This window comes from Pyricularia oryzae, chromosome 5 (genome assembly GCF_000002495.2).
Source record: "Pyricularia oryzae 70-15 chromosome 5, whole genome shotgun sequence".
Classification (NCBI taxonomy): Eukaryota; Fungi; Ascomycota; class Sordariomycetes; order Magnaporthales; family Pyriculariaceae; genus Pyricularia; species Pyricularia oryzae.
The window spans coordinates 2781550-2803899 of record NC_017852.1 but is presented as its reverse complement, the minus strand read 5'-3'; the positions used below and the strand labels follow the sequence as shown (position 1 = coordinate 2803899).

The following is a 22350-nucleotide window of genomic DNA, read 5'->3' as shown; positions in this document are numbered from 1 at the left end:
GAAGTGACTTGTTGTGGGGTTCGAAAAAAATAAATACCGAGACAACTCCAGGCCCAATTCCCCTTTCCAACGACTTTGGTTAGCGTCTTGAAGGCGCAACATTCATTTGGATGCTGTGCGATATCCACTCATCGTTGCAGCGCATCACTATCTGCCTGCAGATGTTGCAATGACGACAAAAAGTTTCGCCCTAGAACTTGGGACGAGGTGATTAAAGATGGAATCAAAATTGATTATTTACCTCCTAACCGTCAATTATAATGCACTGCCGCCAGATATGATCAACCGCCCTTTTTTTTTCTCCCTCTTTTATCTAGTAATTTTCGATAGCTTACCCTCCAGCACTTCAACTTACCGATACTCCGCCAACGCCTCGTGTAACCTCCCCCACACCCCACCGTGCCAGGCCATGACCTGCGCAAACTCCTCCGGGGGAAAGGTGACCGAGTACATGAGCAACCAACCCCCGACCGCGATGTCGGCATACGCCACCTGGGCGCCTGCCAGGAACGGCCCCGACTCGTCCATCCGGTACCACTTGGCCAGCGGCTCGAGCGCCGCCTCGCCGTCCTTGAGTATCTTTACCCTCTCCTCCTCGGTCTGCGTGTCCATGGCCTCCCAGCTCTCGGCCCCGAACCTCGCGCACGCCTCGGCCTTGTAGATGTGCCCGTTGGCCGGGTTGAAGGGGAAGTTCCGCATGCCGAGCCGCACAATCTGCACCCAGAGCGCGTCGACCTGCGCGTTGAACGCCGCAGTCAGCCCCTCGGTCCCGGCTGCCATCAGCCGCGGGCCGGTTTGGAATGTGCGGTCCAGGTACAGGGCAATGTCGAACGAGTCGCCGACTATCTCGCCGGTTTTTGTGTTTTTGACGATGGGCAGCGTGTAAAAGTCGCTCCCGTCCATGTGCTTGCGCACCGGCGCGCATTCGAGCGACTTGCGGACGTTTTTGACGTCGGGGAGCTCGACCAACTCCGTTTTGTAAGAGACCTTCTTGAAGTTGAGCGCGTAGCTGTTAAAGGTTAGGATGGGCTCGGTCGATATTGGTGAGCTTGAAGCTTGGGGTTGTCTTGGTCTGTAGCAATGGCATCGGGGAAAACACACCGAGTTTTGCATGGGTTGACGGCAAATGGCCGTACTGGCGGGCCAGATGCTATATCGTAGAACAAGATCTCGTGTTGGTCTTCCATGATGTCCTTTTGTTCAGTGCAAGTGGTGTGTAGATGTTGTGCTGCTGCAAGATCTTTGTTGCTGATTATATGTAGGGACTCGGAGATCAAATTAGATACTGAAACTAGTCTGCTTCATACACCACTTCAAAAAGGAGGAAACCGCGAACCGGGTTATATATAAAGTTCTACCGGTAGTCGAGCCAATGTAGATCTGGATCCAAGCCAATATATCCTGGTTGTAGGCGCGGTGTGCATACCCACATGCAGTAGTGTCACCTTGGCAAATGAGCCATGATGCGTACCCCTCATCAGGTATGAATCATCCCTATTTTACCTATGGAGGAAGTAGTCCGTCAAAGCCCCCTGTGAGGTATTTCTTCTTGTGTTTCTTGGCAAGAAAAAAAAAAGAGGACAACAGCGCCGGCTGAGACACCTACTGTAATGGGAATAGACATGGGCATGCCTATTCCATCCACCGAGCCTTACGGCCCCTTTGTGTTTGTGCCCCTCTCTCAGCAAAAATGACACGTATCACAGCTCATCACGCTCGACACCAATGAACCCACTCGCCGTCTCCTTCCCCATCTCCTTCATCCCCTTCTTGACCATGCTCGAGATGATCTCGTAGGCGACCTGCGCCCCAGCAAGCGCCGTCTCCTCCCCGGCGCCCTGGTACGCCGGCGAGACCTCGACGATGTCGGCACCTACGACGTTGAGGTCCTCGATTCCGCGCAGGATCCGGATAAGCTCACGGGTGGTCCAGCCGCCGGGCTCGGGCGTGCCCGTGCCCGGGGCAAAAGCTGGGTCGAGGACGTCAATGTCGACCGAGAGGTACACGGGGTCTTCGGTGCCGAGGTGAGACATGATGGTGCGGACGACTCCCGAGGCGCCCAGCTCGTCAATGTCGTCGGCGGCGATGCGCTTCCAGTTCTGCGCCGTGTCGTCGTCGTAGTCGCCCCAGTCGTCGCCGCTCAGGCGCGTGCGCAGGCCCGCGTGCACCGACGGCGCGTCGCTCGAGTTGGAGATGAGGCCCTCGGAGCCCGCGAGCCAAAACATGCTGCCGTGGTTGAAGTGGGCCTGCTCTGACGGCCACGCCGAAGGGTACTTGGCCGGGTGCCAAGTATCCAGGTGCGCATCAAAGTGCAGCACCCGGATCGGCTTGCCGTGGATCTTCTTGAGCGCTCGGAGGGCTGCCAACGCGAGCGAGTGGTCGCCTCCCAGCGTCACCAGCTTGGGCCTTTGCAGAAGACCCGAGGTCGGCTTGTGCATGCCAAGCTCGCCAAAGGCTGCCGTCATCTGCGTGAGCGCCACGGCGTTGTCCACTGGCGTGACTGGGATGTCACCGCAGTCGATGATCTTTGCCCAGTTTTGGTACGGGTTGATATTTGCACGGGGGTTGAAGCCACGAAAGGTGGTCTGTCTGCTTGATGCCTGGCGGATAGCCCTGGGGCCGAACCGGGCTCCTTTATTATTGGGTGTTGTCACATGTCAGCTTTTGTTACTTCAACAAGGCGTTGCATTCTTTTTTTTATCATCTGTACTTGATCGTACTTACCAGGACGATAGCTGACGGCTGTGTCAAAAGGTGCACCTACGATTGCAATATCAAAGTCCTCACTCGGTGTCGTGAGGCATTTTACGTATTTAAGATGAGCAAAGGATCCAATGCCAACAAATGGCCACTATATGGTGTAAGCCAACAAGGTAATTAGCATATGCAATACATGATAACATGACTTAGATATTGGCGTGTCGTATCGTTATGTTCAGCCACTATTGCCAAGAAACCGGACAGACTCACCTCCATTCCCCATTTTCTTTCTAGCTCGTCCAACTCTTCTTTGGTCCATTCATGGTCGTCATGATGCTTACCACCAGCGCACGCAACAGCTGCACCAGCAGTGGCGAGCAACGCGGCGAGGTAGACCACAGGCCTCATTATCACTAGCTCACGAACGCGATTTCGTTCGAGCCAAAACGGATAAGGAAGGATGTTCAGAAATAACAAATAAGACGAAGGTTTGACACCTTGTTGCTAAACAGTGGACAGTGAGACCAACATCAATTTAATTTAATGGGACTTATGCACATGCAGGAAATGAGAGAGAAAAACGTAAACCCCCCTTGACATCGAATTTGTATTTCAGTGTTTATTACGGGGTTACTTTCCCCCCGAAGCCAAAGATAACCAACACAACGGACCGATGAGGCGGCAGTCCTATGCGCGGGGAAAGGAAAACGGCACTATCGGACCCTCTGGGGTTTTGTGACAATTATGAAATCCAATCACTCTGGAGACCAAACGTCCAGTGAGGGGGGTAAAAAGAGCGCTGACTCGTCAAAAAACAAAAAGGAAGTATACAAACAAATAGGTGACGCCAAGCCGGGTCGGAGTGTCTGCTCCTGATGTTTTCCTGCATCATAACAGAAGAGAAAGAAAAATGCAGACAGATACGAAAGATGAAAGCAGACTTCAAAATTCCAGAATGCACTGACGGCAAGCATGCCTACATGAATACGTAAACCTAGTTGTGCAGCTACCATGCTAAAGGGCTCAAACCAAGGTCATGAATTTCCCGGCGGAATGGCACCAGACCCAGTCCGATGTTCGGCCCCAGTATCGCATGTGGGCAGGTTTGCAGTTGCTTCCGTCGGTCGGTGAGGGCCGAGGTGGGCTGAAGACAGCCTCCCGCAGAGAGGCAGACAGAGGGGGCGCTCGGGGGTTACCAACGGACAAGAACAAGGGAGAAAGAAGAATAGGAGATAAGTTGGCAATGTGCTTTTGCTTCTTAATTCTTTTTACTTTGGTGCTAAACGATCGCATGTCTTGGATGGCGCAGAAACGCGACTGGTTCGCACCAACGGGGCAAGCCCAACGTCATTTTCTTCAACATTGGATTGGGTGCGGGATCATCCTGCTGCACAAACGTGGAGCGTGACACCACCAGTTCCCCCAATTTTTGTGCAGAGAAAAAGAAAAGAAATATAGAGTCCTCTGCAAACACTAAAAACAATCAGAAAAAAAGACATGGGATTATGTACAGCCCCAACACACTGTCGGAGTCATCCAAACTTTACCTGCCCGGTAGGAGGATTTTTTTCTAGGATCCGAAGAGCTTGTGATCGATTGATTGATTGGAGAAAACGGACCAAAGAGGAGGAGGGGGTATATTTTCGAGTTGCCACAAAATGGCTGCCTTTCTGTCAAGAAGCTTTGGCCAAAGTATAGATAGGTAGGTAGATACTAAAGCCAGATAGAAGAGTAGTAAGAGGGAAAAAAACGGAAATGAACAATAAAAATGAACAAATAACATTTGAATTGCACCCCAGATCGCCAGCACTGTCCTATCAAAAGCTTCCTGCCTTGAGTTTTTTCTTATGATAATCCCTTGTACAAAAAACGTTTTGTAAAAGGGAAAAGAAAAAGCAAAAAAGGCATAGATTCAAAAGGGCTGGGACCAATAGAAAATGATTTAGAAATAAAAAGTCATAGTGGAAAATAAATAAAAGACAAGCCTTTGACGGGAGATGCAGCTCGATACTTGATGCTCTGAAGAACAAAGGGAAACAAATGCCAGGTAGACGACCGCTTTACCGTGAACAGGAGGCCCTATGCAGCGTTGCCATGAGTCCATCGTACCGCTACTTGATCTGACAAAAAAGTCGAACAAAGGCGTACTTGGAACACCTGGTCCCACGCATTTGGCATCCGCTACAGCCTGTTTGCTTGCTTACTGGTTGTTCTGTTTTGGATAACGACACTCGTAACCGTCACAAAAGAGAACGAACTATGGCACGCGTTCTTGGAACCCATCCATTTCAAGATTGGCAGGGGATTCAAGAACTCGACAATGCCACCAGGTCACGTCCCGAGGCTTGACAGATCCCACAACGAGGAAACCTAGAAACCCGCGAGAGTCCATTGTTCTTGTTTACCCCAAGACTGAATTGGTCATGTCTGCGCCAGCCTCCAAAATCTGTGCCGAGACGCAGCCAACTGCTGCAAGTCTCCCATGGACACAATCCTGCCTTTCAAAGGATCAGGCACTTTTTGGATTTCCTCTTGGGTGTCGGCGGCTCTAGGGCAGCAACGATTGCCTGTTAAATCTCGATTTGTCAGATAGATCGATTCGCCGCAAAAAAAAAAAAAGCCTATATCAAAACGAAGGCCTTGTCGTCTGCCCAGCAGCAAGTGGAGCAGACCAGTAGGTGCTCCAAGGGTAACCGTACGTACCTCATCAAAGACATCCTTCAACTTGTACTGCGTCAGAGCACTGCACTCGACGTACTTAACCGCACCGAGTTCTTTAGCCATCCGCTCGCCGTCCTCCCTCCGCACTGGCTGCATCTTCTGCTTGCTCAGCTTCTCCCGAACGCTGGGATCATCCCTCAAATCAACTTGTGTACCGACGATGAGGCAGGGTACGCCGGGGCAGTGGTGGTGAACCTCGGGGAACCACTTCTCCCTCACGTTCTCGAATGAAGCTGGCGATGTGACGCTGAAGCAAACGAGAAAGACGTCGGTTTGTGGGTATGATAGGGGTCGCAGCCTGTCGTAATCTTCTTGTCCTGCCGTATCGAAAAGTCCCAGTGTGTACGGCTCGTCACCGATCCTGTTGTGTCACCAAGAAAAAAAAATGTATGAGCAGCCTGTCGCGCGTTTGATGGACATCCTTCCCCCCGGAGTGGCTTTCCCCAAAAGCGTCCATCTCCAGTTTTTTTTGCCTTGGTTTATAACTCACATTACCGTCACTGCGTAGTTGTCGAAGACGGTCGGAACGTATTCGGACGGAAACTTGTTTGTTGTGTAGCTGATAAGGAGACATGTTTTACCGACGGCACCGTCGCCGACGACAACGCATCTGTAGACGCAGAGAACAAGAGCGCGTTAGCAAGAAAATTGACGCCGATCGGATTGACATCATTGCAGCAACACGCGTCGCCATAAGAAAAAAAAACACCGCCGTGTTTCCGATTCCTCGGCCTTGTTCCGTCTTTTGACCTCTCCGTCTCCCGAGACGTCCGACCGACAGATGAATCGCGAAAAAAAAATCAAATCTAATCGTTCGGCCAACAGAAAAACACCACCGGCGGGAGGGGATGGCAGCAGCGCGAGGCTCAAGGGCGACGGGGTATCAAAGAGTAGGAGAGAGCGGTGGTATCGGAACAATGGATAGACGAGGCGAAACGTCGAGCGGTCGACTTACTTAATCGTTGCAACCACCATTGTTTAGAGCTGAGCGGGAGGGTTCTACCAAGCACGAAATAGCCCCTATTGTATTCTGACGTAAAAGTACCAATTGAGGATGGCAAATATCGTTGGTAAGGGCGGCCGACAGTGGGCTGGGTTTTGCCTTTGGTGTTGTCCCGCTTTCTAGTCGCGTCTCTCCCTTTGCGGCTGCGGCTCTTCCGGTCTCTGTTCACTTTTTTTCCCTGGCGTCCCTTGAACTGGTATTGCTCTGTCTCTGGTCCCCGAATTGATCGGGAAGAATTTCGATTTCGGAGGATTGGACGCTCGGGCGTTGCGGTAGGGAGGAGATGACGGGGGGTTTTTGGGTCGAAGGTGCGGATTGTGGAGTCGAAGTGCAGAGAGAAGAGAGAGGCTCGCTGTGTTTGTGCTGGGGACCTTAGTGGGTGTGTCAGGCAAAAACGAATGTCGCCGCCGGGGTCGACGTTTGTGGATTTGGCTGGTCGGTCAAGAAGCTGGATGGTGTCAAGGTCGGTCAGATTATTAGAAAAACAAACAAAAAGGATGGACTCGAATTCGTAACTCGAAAAAAAAAGATTAAATCCACTGTGAGTTTGTTTGAGATACTCCGAGTAAGGTACCTTGGCCAAGCAGCTGTTCTAGCGGAGGAGGGGACGGCCAACAAGAAAAAGCAACCACTAGACTAGAATAGACGGAACCGGACTAGATTTAATGGGTAAGGTAGCCCATGTGTGAGGGAAGCCTAACTAATGTTTCCCTACTTGCTTACCTACCTCCTTAGGTTAGGTACCTCCTTGGGTACAGCTGTTGTATAAGGGAGTTAGGGAATCGGGGCAGGCGGAGCACGAGACAGTAAGCAAACAACCAGGTGACAAAGCTTTAAGCGTAGACAGATAAGTGAGAGATGCACTTCCGGATCAAAATATCGAGAAAAACAAACAAACAAAATAGAGAAAGAGAGGTTGGTTCACACGGCTTTAGCTTAACACTGGGCTCTTGTATGGTATTTATTTTGTTATTTTTAAATTCACATTTCGCCTTTCGCGCTGAAAAAGTGAGTACGTGTTGTCGCACGCCCTTCTTAATTTGACTTGGCTACCTACTTTCACCTCCCGTTATCGTACTTTAGGTACAGTACGAAACGAAACGCTAGGTCCAAGGGTCGCAAAATTGGACCTGCGAGATGGGTGCCTCATCCCTCCCAAAGGCGGGCGGGAACGGGGCAGTGCGTTGCCAAGACGTCGGGAGGACCTCTGTGGTTTAAGCAGATAGCAGCAGCTGCACCCCCCACTTGGAAATAACACATCCATCCACCAACCCTGTCCACCTTTCTCTTCCTCGACTTGGATGGAACAGAGCTTATCCGCATCCGCATAAAGGTCGCCTTCTTCCAATGCCCACTCTCATGCAGAGATACAACGTTCAAAGCGCCCCCAAAACCGACGGTCCCTTGCCATGACGTTGGACCACATCATATTGCAATTTTCTGTGCAATTTATTTTTTCTTTGTAACGGAGGCTGCTGGGTGTCAGCTTGACAGGTTCATTTCTAAAGAAGACCAAATCTGTAACCAACGAGTCCCAAAAAAGTAACTTTCCTCCCTTGGTCCCCTTCTCGTTTGTCACCCCGTTTATTCTTCCCCCCTTCCTCAAGACAACTGTGGCTAGGTACCGTACATGTATCATCTGTATACCGGCACGATTTTCACGCGCGGAAACTATCCGTAATAGTAACCAGCCGCGCCCGTTGGTCGCACGCACCATGCCGCTTCGTAGTGGACAGTCTGCCCATTGGTCGCCCAGTCGTGCGAAAGCAACTCGATACATTCTCAGTCGGAAGCAGCCAGTATGACGACATGGTCTAACGCTTCTACAATGAAATGCTTTTGCGCTATTGGCGTCCGAAAGGAAAGCGCCACTTCGTTATCTTCTCTTTTCAAAATCCCGTTGGAGCCGCAACGAGATATATGACATTACACTGATAGAATTTGGGATGATGACAGAGGTACGTCGTCTCATGAAGCGAGTGAGGTTTGTGCCACCAACACACCCACACCACTCGCACGATAAATCATAAGCGACAGTGCGTCTAGAAGCATTTCTCGAACTCGCCCAGCCGGATTCCTGCAGTAGCGCTTTCCCAGGTGTGTTGTACAAATATATTCCAAAAGTCTGCCTTCATATTTGACTGGCTGCCTCATCTGCCTGCCCCTAGCATGGTGCGTAAAATAGGATGCAAAGAGCTGGATTTAGCAAATCCTTGCACATCTAATGCGATGGACCTGCTACAAGTCATTGAGATCCTCTTTTGGCCATGTCAAGTCAGGCAGGTCATGAGGAGTGCGGAGTTGCTAACAAGCCACAATATTGCGACGAACGCTTACAACCGAAAACAGCCAAATTTCGTCAGGCCAACCCAAAGGATTCAAGGTTCCCTGACTTTGCATGACATTCCCAGGCTATGAAAGAATCCAGGCTAATCCCTGAGTTCATCCCATCGCAGCGATTGTGTCAAGAACATCTTGCAGCGACTCGTTGAGATCGTCATGTTTGCGGCCACTTTGACACCTTAACTGAGTAGCTAGCCCGCTGATTGCATTGACTGTGTGTTTGTAACGTCTTTGGATAGATGGATGTGCGTTGGCCAGAATGCTGGTAACAAGCTGCAGGGCAGCAACGTAAAACTCAAGCGCCGCTGTCGGTAGTTGTTTACCAAGGACATTCCAAGCAGCCACTGCAGTTGTTAGGTCTAGCCACTCTTCTCTGCTTCCCGGGCGTTCGTTCTCGGCGATAGGGAGCATGATCCTGACGATGTCAGTACCTCTACTGAAATCATCGTCGGTGCCTCCCGAGCTCGGTATTGAGAGAAGGTCCCCGGTCAACACCTTCCAGCCGTCTTGGCTTAGCAGAGCCTCGGGTGCCTCTTCAAGCGTCATGATTCCCTCTAAAGCCACAAGAACTGGGCGACGGAAATCCAACCCACCCAGGCTGCTGATCTTGTAAAGGTCCAGGAACATGTCAAGAAGTCCCATTGCTTCCTTTCTCAAGAGTTCGTTGTCGTCCTCTCTAAGCCATATGGCCAGGCACCGTATTGCCGAAAGCACAAGGATGTCTTCGCCAACTTTGGCCTTCATCGAATCCCATGCAATGGTCAGTCGGGAACCCTTGGAGGTCTTGGCCTCGCCGGCACGGGCATCGGGGTGCAAGCCCATTGCCCCTGCTACAGAAGCATCCCAACGGTCCCGCAAAAACTCGATGGTAACGGACATGGTCTCTGACATGGCTTTCCTGAGCTTCAGGAGCAGGTCGGGTGGTATAGAGAGATGTGTTTGAGGTCCTTCGTCCAAGTCATCGCCGATCAAGGATCTCATTAGGAAACCAATGTAACATGAGACCACATCAAAATCCGACGCTAGGCGCCGGGCTGTATTTTGATATCCGGGGCTGTTTAGCTGCTCAAGCAACGCTGGAAACGATGCCCGGAGGTCGATGAGTAGTAGATTGATAAACATGTATGAGAAGGGTTTCTCGGAATCGCCCTTGGCATCCGCGAATAAAAGGTTCGGGGCTTGGATTGGATAGACATGAACAAGAGTAGCGGCCAAATTCACGTAGGCAGACCTCGCTGCATGAGTAGGGCGACTCGAGGTCAGGTTGCGAATGTAACCCACAAGAGTGGAAAGCCAAGGCGGGTTGCTGGGAAGAAACTAGACGTTTTGTGAGGGCGCTTGTTAGTGTCTCTATGTTTCTCACCTTGGCCTATACATTCCCGATAGTTGTATTGCTTAGAACGACTTACATGATCGTCCAGCCGCCTCAGAAAGTCTGCGAGAAAGTCTAAGAGAGTAACGCCATCTGTACCCGTGTAAGAGCGCACAAGGTCAGCAAGCACTTGCTCAACCTTGTGAGCAAATGCAGACCTAGCCTCGATAGTGTTGGCGGTAGCCATTGAGCCAAGAAATGCAAAAGAGAGCACATTCAAAACAAGGGGCTGGGTCGGTGCGATTTCCACAAGGTTGCTCAGATCCTCGATCTGAGCCAACGTTTGAGCACCTTGAGGATGGCTAACAAGCGTCAACAGAGCTTGTAAGATGAGAACTGTGGTATTTTCAGAGCTACCAAAAGCGTTAGAGATTAGAATACTAGAAATTCACATGATCGGAGAGACGAACCTTTGTAGGATAGCATTGCAGAGCATTGGTATTCTTGCTACGAGTTTCTCATCGGATTTGGATTCTTCTGGAAGGAGAAGCGTGAAGGCATGGATCACGGCTACCGCAAGGTCCAACATGTTCTTTGAATTTGGTGAGGGTGATGGTGATGACCCAGATCTGAGTAGGCGGTCCAAGAACTTGCCCGGGATGAACCCCCACAGCTGCCGTATGACGATACCATCCTGCTGAAGCTCTGGGGTGTTGTCCAACACTGATTTGAGAAGCGCCAGGCCAACGAATCTTGATGTATCGTCTTTGGTCTTTAAGAGGTCCTTGATCTTCTGCAACGAAGCTTGTTCTGGTGCCATTGTTTGGGCTTCTGAGCCGGAGCCTGAGCCTTGAGACCCGCTCAGCTCTGATGCCTTGGCTTCTTGCATTGGTGAAGCGTCGGGCGTGCTCGCGATTTTTGCACAGATTCGAGGCTAAGATCAAGATCTTATGCCCTACGAATACGGGACCGAAATACGTCGATAATTAAATGTTGGCACTCTAGTTTTCGGAGCAACCCCGTTGCGTTGCACCTTTTTAGATTCCACGCCAAGTCGCTTCCAAAGTTCTAGCGCAAGATGTGGGTCTTGACAGTGTTGAAAACAGTGTAAAATATGGCACCCTCCAGCTGTCGCTTGCGGCTCGACTCCCCGAGTATGGAGAGCCTACAGCGCGTGTGCCGCCGCAATTCGAGGACTTCCAAACGGTGAATCCAAACTGGCCCCGAAACCGCCTATCTGTGTGGCAGCCCGCATCGCACCCGACCACCGAAGGCTGGCCCCGAATCCTACCCGCGACTGCGATTATCGACCCTCTATCGTTAGCGCGGCCACGGAAGACGTCTTGTCGGCACGTCATTCCTGAAAGATGGAAAGTCGCCTACAATGGACCGGTCTCGTACACTGAACATTGGCTCTGCCTCTAGATCGAATCAACTGTCGCCTTCTCTAAATGACCACCAATCGTTTTACGATGAATCGGACGAGCTTGACTTTTTCGTGGACGAGCCGCAAGACGATGGTATCCTCGGCGACGACCCCTTGACTGATGACTTGGCATCATCGTCCAGGCGCAACCAGAAAGGGAGCGCTTCTCAGACGACGCGCTACCTCTCGAGCTTGACCAGCGGACCTGGCGAGGGAGCATCGCGCTTATCTCCAGGCCTGACCCCAGGCGACTATACTGCACGATCGGGTACGCCCATCGGAGGCCTGCGCTCTCCTCGTAGCCCAGGCAGATTCAACGGCTCCTCTAAGGATGGTGGGCAGGATTGGTACGTCGAAGGTCCGGGCCGACGTGTTGGATATGCGGACTTGACGGCCATCGACTGGATCTTTGAGTACACCAAGGAGCGGCAGCGGCTTCGCGTGCTGTACTCTCAGGCCTCGGGTGTCTTGGGTTACATACCGCAACTGCTGGACGCGAGCCAGGTTTGGATCATCCTGGTGGCGACGGGTATGGCCGTCGGCACAGTTGCTGCCGCTATAGACATCACCACAGACTGGATGGGTGATCTGAAGACGGGATACTGCTCCACCGGCTCCGATGGCGGGGCCTTTTATCTCAACAAGGGGTTCTGCTGCTTTGGCTACGATGAATGGTCCAAATGCGTCGGGTGGCGCCCGTGGGCGGCCGCTTTGGGCATTGCGTCTGCTGGTGGAAAGTGGATAATAGAATATTTTTTCTTCATTTTGTTTTCGGTACGCTTTCCATCGCCTCCCGTTTGGGTAACCGTTGAGATCAAGCGAGCTGACTCTGGCTGTAGGTTACTTTCGCGCTCTGTGCGCATATCCTAGTACGAGAGTACTCCATGCACGCGAAGCACAGTGGTATCCCCGAGATCAAGACAGTCCTTGGTGGCTTCGTTATCAGGAGGCTGTTGGGGGTGTGGACCCTGGTGACGAAATCTCTGGGACTTGTAAGCAATCGCCGCCCGTGGTGACCTTCCTTTTCTACCCCTGAATTTTCTCTGTTGACCATTATGAAGTGCTTGGCCGTCGCGTCTGGCATGTGGCTTGGCAAAGAAGGCCCTCTCGTCCACGTTGCATGCTGCTGTGCAAACATAGCCACCAAACCCTTCAAAAACATCAGGGAAAATGAAGGTGTGTTTCTATGCTTAATCCTCTGCTCGCTCTTGATTGCTACCTGCTGACTCAACATTTTGTTATAGCCAGGAAACGAGAGGTGCTGTCGGCAGCTGCCGCATCTGGTATATCTGTAGCTTTTGGCTCACCCATTGGGGGTGTGTTGTTTAGCTTGGAAGTAAGCCATAGTCCGTCTCTACAGAGTATGAGCAGACCCAATGCTGACAGACCGCTACTAGCAACTCTCCTACTACTTTCCAGACAAAACTATGTGGCAAAGCTTTGTTTGTGCCATGACCGCGGCTGTCACTTTGCAGGCTCTTGACCCGTTCAGGTCGGGAAAACTGGTCATGTATCAAGTCAAGTACAGCACTGGCTTTCATGCATTTGAAATGGTCCCATTCGCTCTTCTGGGGATTTTAGGTGTAAGCAGCATTGACCTTACCAATACATGCATATTCGAATACTGAATTCCCAGTTGCTAACATAATGGAAAACCCATCAGGGCATATACGGTGGCCTCTTTATCAAACTCAATATGAAAGTTGCCCAATGGAAAAAGCAAAATCACTGGCTACCAGGACCGACGACACAGGTTGCAGTAGTCGCGTTGCTCACGGCACTTGTCAATTATCCCAACCTCTACATGCGGGCGCAGAACTCGGAGCTCGTGTCATCACTGTTTATGGAGTGTTCGCGAGTCCTTGATGATCAGTTCGGACTATGCAAGACCGGTGCAGCTTCGGTTGGGACCATAGTGTTACTCCTATTCGCCTCTCTGCTTGGCTTCCTTCTAGCAGCGATTACCTTTGGGCTCCAAATCCCAGCGGGTATCATACTGCCGTCCATGGCTATCGGGGCTCTGACCGGCAGAGCAGTCGGCATTGCCGTGGAGATCTGGCAGCAAAGTTATCCGGGATTTTTGCCCTTTTCAACATGCGAACCAGACGTGCCCTGCGTTATCCCAGGCACGTACGCGATTATGGGTGCCGCTGCTACGCTTGCGGGAGTCACGAGGATGACTGTGTCCATCGTGGTCATCATGTTTGAACTCACTGGAGCCCTGACTTACGTACTCCCTATTATGGTAGCCGTCATGCTCTCCAAATGGGTTGGCGATGCCTTTTCGCGGCGTGGCATCTACGAATCCTGGATACATTTTAGCGAATACCCATACTTGGACAACAGCGAAGAGATGGTGATACCCGACATTCCAGCGTCGCAGATCATGACACGCATCGAGGATCTCGTGGTCCTCACTGCTGTCGGGCACACCATTGGCAGTCTACAGCACATACTCGACACGCACCAATACCGAGGTTTTCCTGTCATCTCGGACCCCCGGGAAGCGGTCCTTCTCGGCTACATATCAAGGGCCGAGCTGGCCTACAATTTGCACACGTTCACCCAACCACCGCAGTCTCTCCCTCCAGAAACGGAGGCCTTCTTCTCGCACCAGCCCATGGCAGACCCTCGCACGACGCTCGATCTCAGGCCATGGATGGACCAGACGCCCATAACCCTGTCCTCGCGGTCTAACCTCCACCTGACCGTAACTTACTTTCAAAAACTGGGTCTCAGGTACTTGCTCTTCACCGACAGAGGTGTGCTGCAAGGCCTCCTCACCAAAAAGGATGTGTGGTACGTCCTGAACGGAGCCGAGGAGACGCGACGGACGAGCGGATTGGCGAGGGATGCGGGTCTGGAGACGGGGATCACGAGAGAAGACGGGGATGGTGAGAGCAGGGGTCTGTTGAGAGACGACGGCGGTGAAGAACCGACAAGCCCAGGCGCCGATCGTCGAGATTCTATTTTGTGAATCCAGAAACTTTTGAGGCATGGTGTTTTTGTGTTGATATTTGCGATTAATTGAAAGCATTATAGAGCGTTTGAATTCTAAATCGATTAAGGAGCGAGTCCTAGCAAGCATCAACCTTGGGCTAGACTGCGTGCGTTAGACGAGGACGTTTGATGCACTGACTTACTATATACGTGCACCGCCCATCGGCAGACCGGACCTTTACGGGTTTCCTAATTTGTGATATGTAGCTTTTGTACGTGAACAAAGGACCCTTATTTGAACAAGCAAACACATGAATATGCATTCGGGCCCAACCAAGCTAATTCGTTTGTCAGTAGGTATCTATTGGCCAAACGATAGGTGCCAGTTGACTGACATTGGGCTAGCGCACCATGTGCTGGCTGGTGCCATCGTATGCATGCATGCATGCATGTCGGTCTTTTGGTGCAGCAACTGCTGTAGACTTAGCTAGCGTACCGTTGCAGCGCTTAACCCCTGTTCGAGCTTTGCCCCATTGTGCATGATGTCAACTGAATACGGTACCAAACTGGCCTTATGTAACTGCTGTACCCTGGAACGGGATCAGACATCCATCTGATGTGATGACGGCACCCCACCAAGTCTCAAGCTGACCATGGATCTTCCCAGCCGCCGAGGGAGAGTCGACTTGCTGGAGAAGTCCAGCTCCACGACGAAAAACCAAAAAAAGAAATCAAGAAAAATGACCAGAGTCATTTCTCCAGTTTTTTATGCGTAACCATGTACTATGTAAAGAAAAAATAACAACAACAAAAGTCACCCCGTTGGCAACTTCCGTATTCATTATTCAAGACCCCCATGCGACAAAGTCCCGCGACAACAATCGGTAACCAAGTAACACAAAACCGGCTTGTTCCTCCGAGTACACGACAAGATCAAGCGAACGCAAACCAAAAGCCAAGAAAACATCGGGCTTGCAACTCAACGAAAAATTGACCACGACAGCCAGTCGACCGACCGAACGCCTTTTCGCCTGTTCGTTCTTTGGCTATGGACCGACCACCCTAATCAACCCCACTTTCTAATCCCGCCCGCTAACCCCAAGCAACTTCGAACGATGCGACTGAAGGCGACGAGCTGCAATCGATTTTGTATCTCGCTCGTCTGGGGCCTTGCGCTACTCGGACGTCATGGCTCGGCCGCTCAGCCGGGTCGCGACGCGCAGGCCGCCGCCGCCGCCTCCGCGATAGGATCATGCGAGGCGAGGACCATCAACTACATAACTCACACCTTGCCGCAGCAATGTCTGCGCACCTCTTGGTCCAGCGCTTCCAACGACGCGGCGGCAGCTCCGGCAGGACCAATCGTCACTTCAACCACGGGCGAACCGACAGCGGCCCCTGAAACGGAAGGGCAAAACAATGACCAGAAGACAGATAGTGAAACGGGTGGCGCAGACGATGGCCAGGATCAGGAGCTGGCCACCAGCTCGTTCATGTCCTTTGAGGAGTGGAAAGAGCTTCAGTTGAGAAAGGCAGAGCAGGAAGCCGACGATCTCAAGGCCCGGAACAACGATGACGGGTCGGGCCAGCAACAGCAGCAAGGCGGAGAAGGAGGTCGAGACGAGGGAGAGACAAACCTGGATTTTGACGCACTGTCGGAGAAGGTCTCTGAGATAACGGCTTCGGGAGCTGGATCGACAGGCGAGGCTACGGGTAAGCAGCTGGAGCAACAGAAGCAGCAGCAAGACAGCAAGGGTGAGGATCTTGCCATATACGATGGCCTCGACTACACCCGCAGCAAAGACGCAGGCAAAACATGCAAGGAGCGATTCTCATATGCCTCCTTTGACGCCGGCGCTACGGTTCTCAAAACTGGCCCGCGCGCTAAGAACGCAAAGGCCATCTTGGTCGAGAACAAGGACTCATACATGTTGCTCGAGTGCGCCCAGCCCAACAAGTTCGTCATCATCGAGCTGAGCGACGACGTCCTGGTCGACACCGTCGTCATTGCCAACTTTGAGTTCTTCTCCAGCATGATCCGTACGTTCCGCGCCAGCGTGAGCGACCGTTACCCCGTCAAGCTGGAGAAGTGGAAGGTCATTGGCACATTCGAGGCCCGCAACCAGAGGGATATCCAGGCCTTCTTGGTCGAGCACCCCCAGATCTGGGCCAAGTATATCCGTATCGAATTTTTGAACCACTACGGCAGCGAGTTCTACTGTCCCATCTCGCTGGTACGCGTGCACGGCACCCGCATGATGGATTCGTGGAAGGAGGTCGAGGGTGGCCGTGATGACGATGACGAGGCCATTGATCAAGGCATGCCCACTATTTCTCAGCAGCCATCCGAGCCGCAGCCGCAGCCAGCAGTCGAGGAGCCAAGTCCGCCCGAACCTGTGCCTGCGGACAATGCGACCAGTGCCCCTCCAGTCGTCACTGAAATGGGGCTCACACCATGGGAACCCATATTCCGCGAGTTCTCCTCGTTTGAGATGTGCGAGATGCCAGAACCAACGGCCACAGATTCTGGCCTAGCTGGCCAGTCTTCGGTAGTCTCCGGGCCCGAGACTCAGCCTATGCATGATGGAAGACCTCATGATTCTGTAGATGGGAACCGATCAACGGCACAGAAACCAGTATCATCGTTGACGTCCGCCATTTTCAAAGAGACCGCTGCGCCTCGAGGAAATGTCACAATGCCTGATCCGGCAGCTTCCGTTTACAATATCGAAAATCTGGTACCACCACCGCTGGCATCAACCGAATCACCATCAGGGGCTAAGGATCCCGCCTCTACTTCATCAACCTCCACACAAGCTTCGTCCTCCAAACATGTTAGCAACAGCAGCAAGCATAAAACACTAGTATCTAAACCTTCCTCGGCCTCGGCCAAACCCGCGATGCCCAAGCCGTCAAGCACAGTGCCTTCTTCAGCTAGGAACAGAACCGGCACCAACACCAACAGCGCAGCGGCAGCGTCCCCAACCGTACAAGAATCCTTCTTCAAGACGGTTGCCAAGCGCCTGCAGTTGCTCGAGTCCAACACCTCACTTTCGATGCAGTACATTGAGGACCAGTCCCGCTTCCTTCAGGATGCCCTTGCGAGGATGGAACGCAAGCAAATCTCGCGGGTCGACACCTTCCTCGACACCCTCAACCGGACCGTTCTGGCCGAGCTCCGCTCAGTCCGTTCCCAGTACGACCAGATCTGGCAGAGCACCGTCATCGCTCTCGAGTCGCAACGTGACCAATCCCAGCGCGAGATCGTCGCCCTCAGCGACAGGCTCAGCGTCCTAGCAGAGGAGGTTGTTTTCCAGAAGCGCATGGCCATCCTGCAGTCCATTCTGCTGCTGGCCTGTCTAGTCCTCATCATATTCTCCCGTGCGTTCGGCGGTGCCGCATCGACGGTCACCTTTTCCGGGACCCCGCGCCACTCGCGCTGGGCATTCACCATGCCCATGTCTCCTCCTCCTTCCGCCGGCCCCCCTACAGGCAGGAGATACGGTCCGGGCCCGCCATCACCCTCGCCATCGCCATCCAGGCTCGGCAGCATTCCACCACGGTCGCCGCCAGAAGATGACGACCGGCTGGCTGCCATCGATACCCGTCATCGGTACGCCGACAAGACTCTACCCCTAACGCCGACTTCCGAGTACGACGCCGGCGGGCGGGAAGTTACACCCGTAATTCACGTGGTCGACGAAACAGGCGAGCCCAGCTATTTTGACGACACCGCTAGCTTCTCTTCGCCCCAACGGCTGGGAAGCGAGGCGAGCGATGCCACCCCTGACCTTGGCTACGGCAGCGATACACACGTAGAGCCCGCCGACCCAGTGGTCATTTCCTCGGAACCTGCCGATGAGGAGAATGTCTCCCGTGCCGAGCAGGCCAAGTACCCACCTGGGGGTGAGGAAAACGATGGCTTTGAGGCCGACGCTGCTGATAAAGAAGTAGAGGGATCTGGTCCCCCTTTAACGAGAACCACACTGCCCGACTTTGGGGATTCTCGAAAGCCGCTCCCTGCTCTGCCTGAAAGCCCATAAATCAGGCCGAGTTTTCAACTGGCAAATCAAACTTTGTCCTATAGATACCCTGCATTTGTACTTACACAGCGTAACATAGTTCTTGCGGTTGTTTTCTGACTTTAATTTAATCGACGTTTCTGAAGCTTGGTCCATTCCTGTCCCAATATCACCATACCCTCGCACAAATGTGCACAAATGCTACTTGGCATCAACATCCAGTGATCATCACGCCCGAGGAGTCGAGTCTAGTCTGTTTGAGCATACGCTTACAGTTCGACTGCTCCTAATTGAGAAGAGTTTCTGTTTGTGTTCAATCATTATCTAAGGTAACAAAATCGCAAAGCCAGGTATCAAAGCGAGATCAGCCGTACCTTCATCGGCAAGCTACATTCGCCAATTTGCGAGCTGCAGCCCGTTTACTGTACAAGACTGCCTTCCGTGAGTACATCCTAGCGTAGTGTTTTCCACAATATGCTATTTGCTTGGCATAGCCCAATGCCCCTCCACATGTAGCCAGCAGATTTGTACAGCCAACATGGCCAAGAAGCACCTCACCAAAAATAAAAAAAAATAAAAAGATAAAGAGAAAAGTGCAAGTGTAAATGGCCCTACCATTAAAACAATATTGGACCACGCAAGCAAACCAAAATCAGGTTTCATACTGGTTTGAGCAAAATGGAAACCCAGTTTGGCTCGGGGGAGCCACTCAAATGTATACTCAATGTGTTTGTGCCGGTAATGATACTTTCGGGGTTGATCTCAAGTCGGCTTGAAAGAGTGTTGGGAGCATTGGTTTTGGCTTTAGTTTACTGTCCGACATAAAGGTGCTGGATTGCGGTCTCGTAGTCGTATTCTTCAAGGGCTGCCAGTCTAGTTCCACGATCGTACTGAGAGCGGCGACGACGTTGCTCATCACGGAAGTGCTGGCCGGCATTGGGGGTGAAGAGTCCTGATATCGGTCAGAAAACACTCTGGCAAACAAAAATTCATATGACAGACTAGTACAATGAACCCACCGACGTGCTCTGCATTCTCACAGCTTCTCTTCATCTTTGACTGGTTGTCAGGGTCGGGGAATGGTTCCTCTTGCCCTGCTAGCTCAGGCATTGGGCCATTGGAGGTGAAGAAGAGCTGCAACGAGCGATATCAGTTAAGATCCATGGAGACATTGATGTGTCCAGTAGCATACCTTAGGACGATAATGAGCAGCTTCCAGCATGACCGAGCTGTTGCGGAACTTCTGCACCAAGCAGTCTTTGCCCTGAATCGCTGCTTAGAGTTAACAAGAGACCTCTCCGGCAGCCTGGCCCCTATTATGTGACAGGGGGTCCACAGAGAATAACCGCCAAGTACTTACTTGCGTAAGATATCTCGGCGACCTTGTCGCTCTTGAAACAGTTCCTTTAAAGTTTACCACATAATCAGCATTGGATCTCTGAACCCTCTAAGAGTAGGAGCATGAGCATACCAGCGCTGGTTTCCACGCGCGTTGACAAACTGAAGCACAGATTTTCGTCAGTTATTGTAACTATGGTGAACGGTTTGAATCATATTGAATTTTAGAGTGACCAACGTCAATGATGTCAAGTGGCTAAAATTCAAGACCCGTCAGTACCTGCATACGACATTATTAAAAAGACAATGGCGTTACTTACATCCACAAAGTTGATGAATGCGTAGCCAACATTACAGTCGTTGGCAAAGTCGATTCTCAAGTACATAAAGTCGTACTTGCCCCAGCTTGATTCGTCAACGATACGCTTCAGCATCGCCTGATCAACCTTGTTGGGAATATTTCGCAGCATAATCTGTCCAATGTTAGCAGCCAATGCGGAGCTTTGTGATGAGCGGAGTTGCTTACAGTTGTGCGGACATCAGTGCCTTCTCTGATGCGGTTGACATCTACATGATTATGGTGCCCGGCAACGTTGTAGTACGAAGAGCGATGTACGCGTGTCGCATTCTGGCGGCGGTTATCTGGCCGGCTGAAGCCTTGAAGCTGCCTGGGAGACGTGAAGTCTTGCTGTGGAGATAGGACCACCGGGCTCTGTGGACTTGAATAGATTGGCGTGACACATGGGTAACCCTGTATGCTCGATGAGGGAGGGCTCTGGGCGGGAATTCTGTTCAGTGTGTATGTGGTGGGCACAGAGAAGTGCTGGAAGACCATGGGTCGGTAGAGGGGATATTGTGGGCTAAGTGGCAGATTAACTCGCGGGGTAGATGGATATCCAGGAGTATTGAGGGGAACAGCCGACTGCTGCATCTTGGTCATAGAGAGTCCCGAGAAGATATCTTGCTCGTACCCCTGAAAAGTTGACGATCTGACGGGGGTTGCCACTGGAGTTGAGATCGGCGTAGCCATACCACCAAGGATTTCCGGGCCAAGGCTGAGCCCTTCACTCTGGTGGAATGAGGTGGTAATGGCAATGTCCTAGTCTCTGGTTAGTTGTATATTGCAGTTGAGATTTATCGGTGATAGGATCGGAAAACTGACATTGACAGTGATACCGTTGTACTTGGAAATAACGCCAAAAGCCACAGCCGTGTCAGCATACTCAAGTACAGCTTTGTAGACACAGCGCTCAGGGCTAGGAGTCTTCTGGAGTGCGAAAACGTCTCCCTCTGAACAAAGAAGTCCAGCAACCAGAGACTCTACTTGTTGTTCACAGTCCGTTCGGCCAACGGCCAAGACATCAAGCTGGGCCTCGTAATTTGTTGTCAGATTATCGCTGGCTCCAGTGAGCTTGAGACATGTAATGTCAGCACTTTTACCACAATCAAATATTTCCCTAACTTGGGTCTTTCTCCATACCTGGACAAACTCAACAGGTGGCACAAACCCAGCTACCCAAGAAGGTCCTCCGAGTAGAATATTGCGGTGAACCATGCATGAGTCCCTGATGTTCGAGAATCGAACATATGCCGCAGGACCCTTGACGATGATACGCCTTGTTCCTTGGCATGGAGAACCAAGTTGACCCAATTTCTACATCTTTGTTAGAATTTTTCATGCAAAATATTGTAATGGATTGTATTGGACGAGAGAGACAAACCGAAAGCAAAAGCTCAAGGTCGTTCTGACCAACGAGTTGCGACGAGGATGATACAACAATGCATCGAGAAAGAAGTCCTTCAGTGCTCAACGTTGTGGGTATTGACGGGATTGTCTGCTGGATGGATGATGCCTTGCCTGGCGAAAACTCCGAGGCCGCATCACCTGATCCCTGGGCGATGAGTGGTGAACCGTATGGGCGAAAAGCGGATGCGGTGGCAGACAGCTTCTGTTCTTGTTTCCTTGCGGGTGTATCAGTTGACACGAATGGATCCCTTTCAACCGGGGACTGGTCACTCCGGTATGGCACAGCTTGATTCGTCGAGTAGTTGGTTGATCCGCCATCAGATGAGCCTGATGCGATAGTGGCCATTAGTTTTGCCGATCTTGTCGAGCTCTCTTCAGGAGAAAAAGCAGTGAGGCGTGTGTCTGGAGTTCCATCGTGCTTGCAAGACTCTACCGCCCCATTGGAGGAATGAGGAGATGGAGGGTTGAAGACTCCCGCGCCGTCTCTTGCCTGCGACTGCGCCATAGTAGACGACGTGGGTGAGCTGTCTAAGAACAAACGTGGCTCTCGTTTTGGTGGCGAGGAAAGGAAACCAAAGTGGTTAGAGAAGGTCAACCACACGAACCCGGGGACTGGGTTCCAGAGAGAGGGAGGGAGAGAGCCGAGATTTGCGTGAACGCTGGAAGGACTGAAGGAAGAAGAGAAGTCGGTCTGGAGAAGGCGGGCGCGTGGTATGGCGGTAAGTCTTCAGCAGGTAAAAGATGTGCAGCCGTCGTGACAAATGAACAAAAAGAAGAGAAGGTGATGGATGTGGGGAG

General features: G+C 51.8%; 7 protein-coding genes across 7 annotated transcripts; 2 read left to right on the top strand and 5 right to left on the bottom strand.

Annotated features, from left to right (window-relative positions):
• Positions 1–211: 211 nt before the first annotated feature.
• MGG_11575 (uncharacterized protein) lies at positions 212–1270 on the bottom strand. The gene is made up of 2 exons (XM_003718552.1): positions 1102–1270; positions 212–1009 (listed from the first exon to the last, which is right to left on the bottom strand). Exons 1-2 carry the CDS (start codon positions 1185–1187, stop codon positions 352–354), a joined length of 744 nt encoding a protein of 247 aa, XP_003718600.1. The 5' UTR covers positions 1188–1270; the 3' UTR covers positions 212–351.
• Positions 1271–1700: 430 nt separating this feature from the next.
• Positions 1701–3108, bottom strand: MGG_11574 (agmatinase; the record flags this gene model as incomplete). Its single annotated transcript, XM_003718551.1, has 3 exons — positions 1701–2632; positions 2725–2851; positions 2971–3108. 3 exons carry the CDS (start codon positions 3106–3108, stop codon positions 1701–1703), a joined length of 1197 nt encoding a protein of 398 aa, XP_003718599.1.
• A 68-nt stretch (positions 3109–3176) lies between these two features.
• Positions 3177–7408, bottom strand: MGG_00466 (cell division control protein 42). The gene is made up of 4 exons (XM_003718550.1): positions 6377–7408; positions 5912–6031; positions 5404–5782; positions 3177–5267 (listed from the first exon to the last, which is right to left on the bottom strand). The coding sequence occupies exons 1-4, from the start codon at positions 6394–6396 to the stop codon at positions 5202–5204; spliced, it is 585 nt and encodes a 194-aa protein (XP_003718598.1). The 5' UTR covers positions 6397–7408; the 3' UTR covers positions 3177–5201.
• A 428-nt stretch (positions 7409–7836) lies between these two features.
• Positions 7837–11106, bottom strand: MGG_00467 (uncharacterized protein). Its single transcript, XM_003718549.1, has 3 exons — positions 10550–11106; positions 10177–10492; positions 7837–10084 (listed from the first exon to the last, which is right to left on the bottom strand). Exons 1-3 carry the CDS (start codon positions 10966–10968, stop codon positions 8867–8869), a joined length of 1953 nt encoding a protein of 650 aa, XP_003718597.1. The 5' UTR covers positions 10969–11106; the 3' UTR covers positions 7837–8866.
• A 144-nt stretch (positions 11107–11250) lies between these two features.
• MGG_00468 (chloride channel protein 5) lies at positions 11251–14592 on the top strand. Its single transcript, XM_003718548.1, has 6 exons — positions 11251–12279; positions 12345–12497; positions 12567–12681; positions 12750–12841; positions 12903–13088; positions 13169–14592. Exons 1-6 carry the CDS (start codon positions 11464–11466, stop codon positions 14480–14482), a joined length of 2676 nt encoding a protein of 891 aa, XP_003718596.1. The 5' UTR covers positions 11251–11463; the 3' UTR covers positions 14483–14592.
• A 497-nt stretch (positions 14593–15089) lies between these two features.
• Positions 15090–18613, top strand: MGG_00469 (uncharacterized protein). The gene has a single exon (XM_003718547.1). It carries the CDS (start codon positions 15561–15563, stop codon positions 18486–18488), a length of 2928 nt encoding a protein of 975 aa, XP_003718595.1. The 5' UTR covers positions 15090–15560; the 3' UTR covers positions 18489–18613.
• Positions 18614–19187: 574 nt separating this feature from the next.
• Positions 19188–22057, bottom strand: MGG_00470 (uncharacterized protein; the record flags this gene model as incomplete). The annotated part of the gene is made up of 11 exons (XM_003718546.1): positions 19188–19419; positions 19487–19601; positions 19660–19739; positions 19828–19871; positions 19939–19967; positions 20044–20061; positions 20126–20278; positions 20332–20904; positions 20968–21216; positions 21286–21459; positions 21527–22057. 11 exons carry the CDS (start codon positions 22055–22057, stop codon positions 19277–19279), a joined length of 2109 nt encoding a protein of 702 aa, XP_003718594.1. The 3' UTR covers positions 19188–19276.
• Positions 22058–22350: the final 293 nt, after the last annotated feature.

Coding starts and splice junctions, on each gene's coding strand:
- MGG_11575 (XM_003718552.1), bottom strand. CDS start 1,187: ATGGAAGACCAACACGAGATCTTGTTCTACGATATAGCATCTGGCCCG. Junction 1,010..1,101: donor GTCAACCCATGCAAAACTCG/GTGTGTTTTCCC, acceptor AACCTTTAACAG/CTACGCGCTCAACTTCAAGA.
- MGG_00466 (XM_003718550.1), bottom strand. CDS start 6,396: ATGGTGGTTGCAACGATTAA. Junction 5,783..5,911: donor AACTACGCAGTGACGGTAAT/GTGAGTTATAAA, acceptor GTGACACAACAG/GATCGGTGACGAGCCGTACA. Junction 5,268..5,403: donor TGAAGGATGTCTTTGATGAG/GTACGTACGGTT, acceptor GAGATTTAACAG/GCAATCGTTGCTGCCCTAGA.
- MGG_00467 (XM_003718549.1), bottom strand. CDS start 10,968: ATGCAAGAAGCCAAGGCATCAGAGCTGAGCGGGTCTCAAGGCTCAGGC. Junction 10,493..10,549: donor TGCAATGCTATCCTACAAAG/GTTCGTCTCTCC, acceptor CGCTTTTGGTAG/CTCTGAAAATACCACAGTTC. Junction 10,085..10,176: donor TGAGGCGGCTGGACGATCAT/GTAAGTCGTTCT, acceptor CAAAACGTCTAG/TTTCTTCCCAGCAACCCGCC.
- MGG_00468 (XM_003718548.1), top strand. CDS start 11,464: ATGGACCGGTCTCGTACACTGAACATTGGCTCTGCCTCTAGATCGAAT. Junction 12,498..12,566: donor TGACGAAATCTCTGGGACTT/GTAAGCAATCGC, acceptor ACCATTATGAAG/TGCTTGGCCGTCGCGTCTGG. Junction 12,682..12,749: donor AAACATCAGGGAAAATGAAG/GTGTGTTTCTAT, acceptor ATTTTGTTATAG/CCAGGAAACGAGAGGTGCTG.
- MGG_00469 (XM_003718547.1), top strand. CDS start 15,561: ATGCGACTGAAGGCGACGAGCTGCAATCGATTTTGTATCTCGCTCGTC.